Raw genomic sequence first — 2,500 nt, 5'->3', positions numbered from 1 at the left:
GAAGAAGTTAAGGAGAAAACACAAGACTTTCACCAGGAAACAGGTGATCATGTCCTGAAGAAGTTAAGGAGAAAACACAAGACTATTACCAGGAAACAGGTGTTCATGTCCTGAAGAAGTTAAGGAGAAAACACAAGACTTTCACCAGGAAACAGGTGTTCATGTCCTGAAGAAGTTAAGGAGAAAACACAAGACTTTCACCAGGAAACAGGTGTTCATGTCCTGAAGAAGTTAAGGAGAAAACACAAGACTTTCACCAGGAAACAGGTGTTCATGTCCTGAAGAAGTTAAGGAGAAAACACAAGACTTTCACCAGGAAACAGGTGATCATGTCCTGAAGAAGTTAAGGAGAAAACACAAGACTTTCACCAGGAAACAGGTGTTCATGTCCTGAAGAAGTTAAGGAGAAAACACAAGACTTTCACCAGGAAACAGGTGATCATGTCCTCGGAGTGTTCTAACCCAAACCACGATCTTTTTCCTAATCTTAACTAGTCATTTTGGTGTCTAAACTTAACTGTCATGTGACCGGCCGGCAGTAATTTCATACAAACCCGTTCATGAGAATGTGTTCACCTGATTCCGTGGATGTTCTTGATGGCGTAGCTGATCTCTTTACGGAGAGTCTTCTCATCGCTCTCCAGCTGCACACACACACACACACACACACACACACACACACACACACACACACACACACACACACACACACACACACATTATTAAGACTCAGACAATAGTTCAAATCATTCAAAGAAAGGATGTCAGGCAAAGCACCCACACAGTCCCGTCAGTCAGCTGATCCATATAATAGTTTCACAGGCCATGATCTCCAACGAGAGATTAAAATACTGTGACTTTATGTTCAGTTTACCATTCACCAAAAACATGAGCACATGCACAACACTGTCCTCTGTCGCGTGAACATGTCTGCTGTGTGTGTGTGTGTGTGTGTGTGTGTGTGTGTGTGTGTGTGTGTGTGTGTTACCTTGACCAGGTCGAAGGGGAAGCGTTCGTGGAAAATGCGGTTGATCTTGGCTCCTCCTGACAGCTCGTAGGTGTCCACCTGATCTCCAGATCCTTCAATCCGCTTCTCAAAGTCCACCGCAAACTGCTGCACCATCCTGACACACACACACACACACACACACACACACACACACACACACACACACACACACACACACCACAAAAAGTGAGAAAAATGTCCCAAAAAACTACATAAATGTCAACAAAGAGACAAAAGCACCGAAAAAATGCTCCAAAAACCTAGAAAAACATAGACAAAAAGCAACAAAAATGTATATATACGTATAAATACTTTTTGATGAATCAATATTGGATCATTCAAATGAAGATGGATATGAATTGGGAAAAGGCCCTGTGATTGGCTGTTTGACTGCTTGGTTGATGGAAGTACTGACTGCAGCAGGGCCTTGGTCTTTCGGCTCGGGTCATCTGGTCTGAAGTTCTTGTATTCCTCCACCTCCTTCTCGATGGACAGCAGCTGGCCCTGCAGTTTGCTGCGTAACCCCGGCAACGTGTCCCGGATGTGGTTGGTCAGTTGCTGCGGGTAACGGAAAAATGCACGGTCACTCAGTGTTACACCTGACAGTTGATCTCACTGTCTGAAGTCTGAGTGTGTGGTTCGGTCTCAGCTGGACACATCTGGGAAACCAGCTGGTTGCATCAACACTCGGCCTGCTGTTACCTAACGTTATAAGTTTATAAGTTACAGTTTACTTAATAAGTTATCAAGGTGGACGTTGTGTGGCATCTCTAAACTCCTGATCGTATTGTCTCTGGTGTTCACAATTTCCTATGACACTGCCTTGTCCTCTCAGGGACCCAAGGGTCCCATAAAGAGCTGGCCCTGATCCTGGAGCTCTGCAGCTAGACCCTTCTCCCTTCAGAGGTCATAAAGACGCCTTTAGAGGACCTTCTTAGAGCCTTTAAGAGGACCTTCTTAGGGCCTTTAGAGGACCTTTCTTAGGGCCTTTAGAAGACCTTCTTAGAGCCTTTAGAGAGGGCCTTCTTATGGCCTTCTTAGAGCCTTTAAGAGGACCTTCTTAGGGCCTTTAGAGGACCTTTCTTAGGGCCTTTAGAAGACCTTCTTAGAGCCTTTAGAGAGGGCCTTCTTATGGCCTTCTTAGAGCCTTTAAGAGGACCTTCTTAGGGCCTTTAGAGGACCTTCTTAAGAGCCTTTAGAGAGGGCCTTCTTAGAGCCTTTAGAGAGGACCTTCTTAGAGCCTTTAGAGAGGGCCTTCTTAGAGACCTTCTTAGAGCCTTTAAGAGGACCTTCTTAGAGCCTTCTTAAAAGTTTTAGAGGGCCTTCCTATGGCCTTTCTTGGGAGGTTTCAAAGAACCTTCTTCAGGCCTTCTATATGACCTTTATCACAGGCATATACAGGGCCCTCTTAGGGCCTTTCTTGGGGGGCTTCTGGGGGCCTTTCTTAGGGGGCTTCAGAGGACATTAGTTTGATAGTCATCTGAACATTTC

General features: G+C 45.2%; 1 protein-coding gene across 1 annotated transcript in view; it reads right to left on the bottom strand.

The window, feature by feature from the left end:
- The window catches only part of LOC144517739 (dynamin-1-like), a 29,188-nt gene that overhangs the window by 17,741 nt on the left and 8,947 nt on the right, over nucleotides 1-2,500 (bottom strand). The window contains exons 7-9 of the mRNA XM_078249864.1: nucleotides 1,425-1,567; nucleotides 989-1,124; nucleotides 577-644 (exon numbers count right to left, since the gene is read on the bottom strand). Coding sequence (XP_078105990.1) covers nucleotides 577-644; nucleotides 989-1,124; nucleotides 1,425-1,567 — 347 coding nt within the window. The remainder of the gene's footprint in view (nucleotides 1-576; nucleotides 645-988; nucleotides 1,125-1,424; nucleotides 1,568-2,500) is intronic.

The sequence above is a fragment of the Sander vitreus genome, chromosome 5, assembly GCF_031162955.1.
Source record: "Sander vitreus isolate 19-12246 chromosome 5, sanVit1, whole genome shotgun sequence".
Taxonomy (NCBI): domain Eukaryota; kingdom Metazoa; phylum Chordata; class Actinopteri; order Perciformes; family Percidae; genus Sander; species Sander vitreus.
This window is presented reverse-complemented; position numbering and strand designations above follow the sequence as displayed.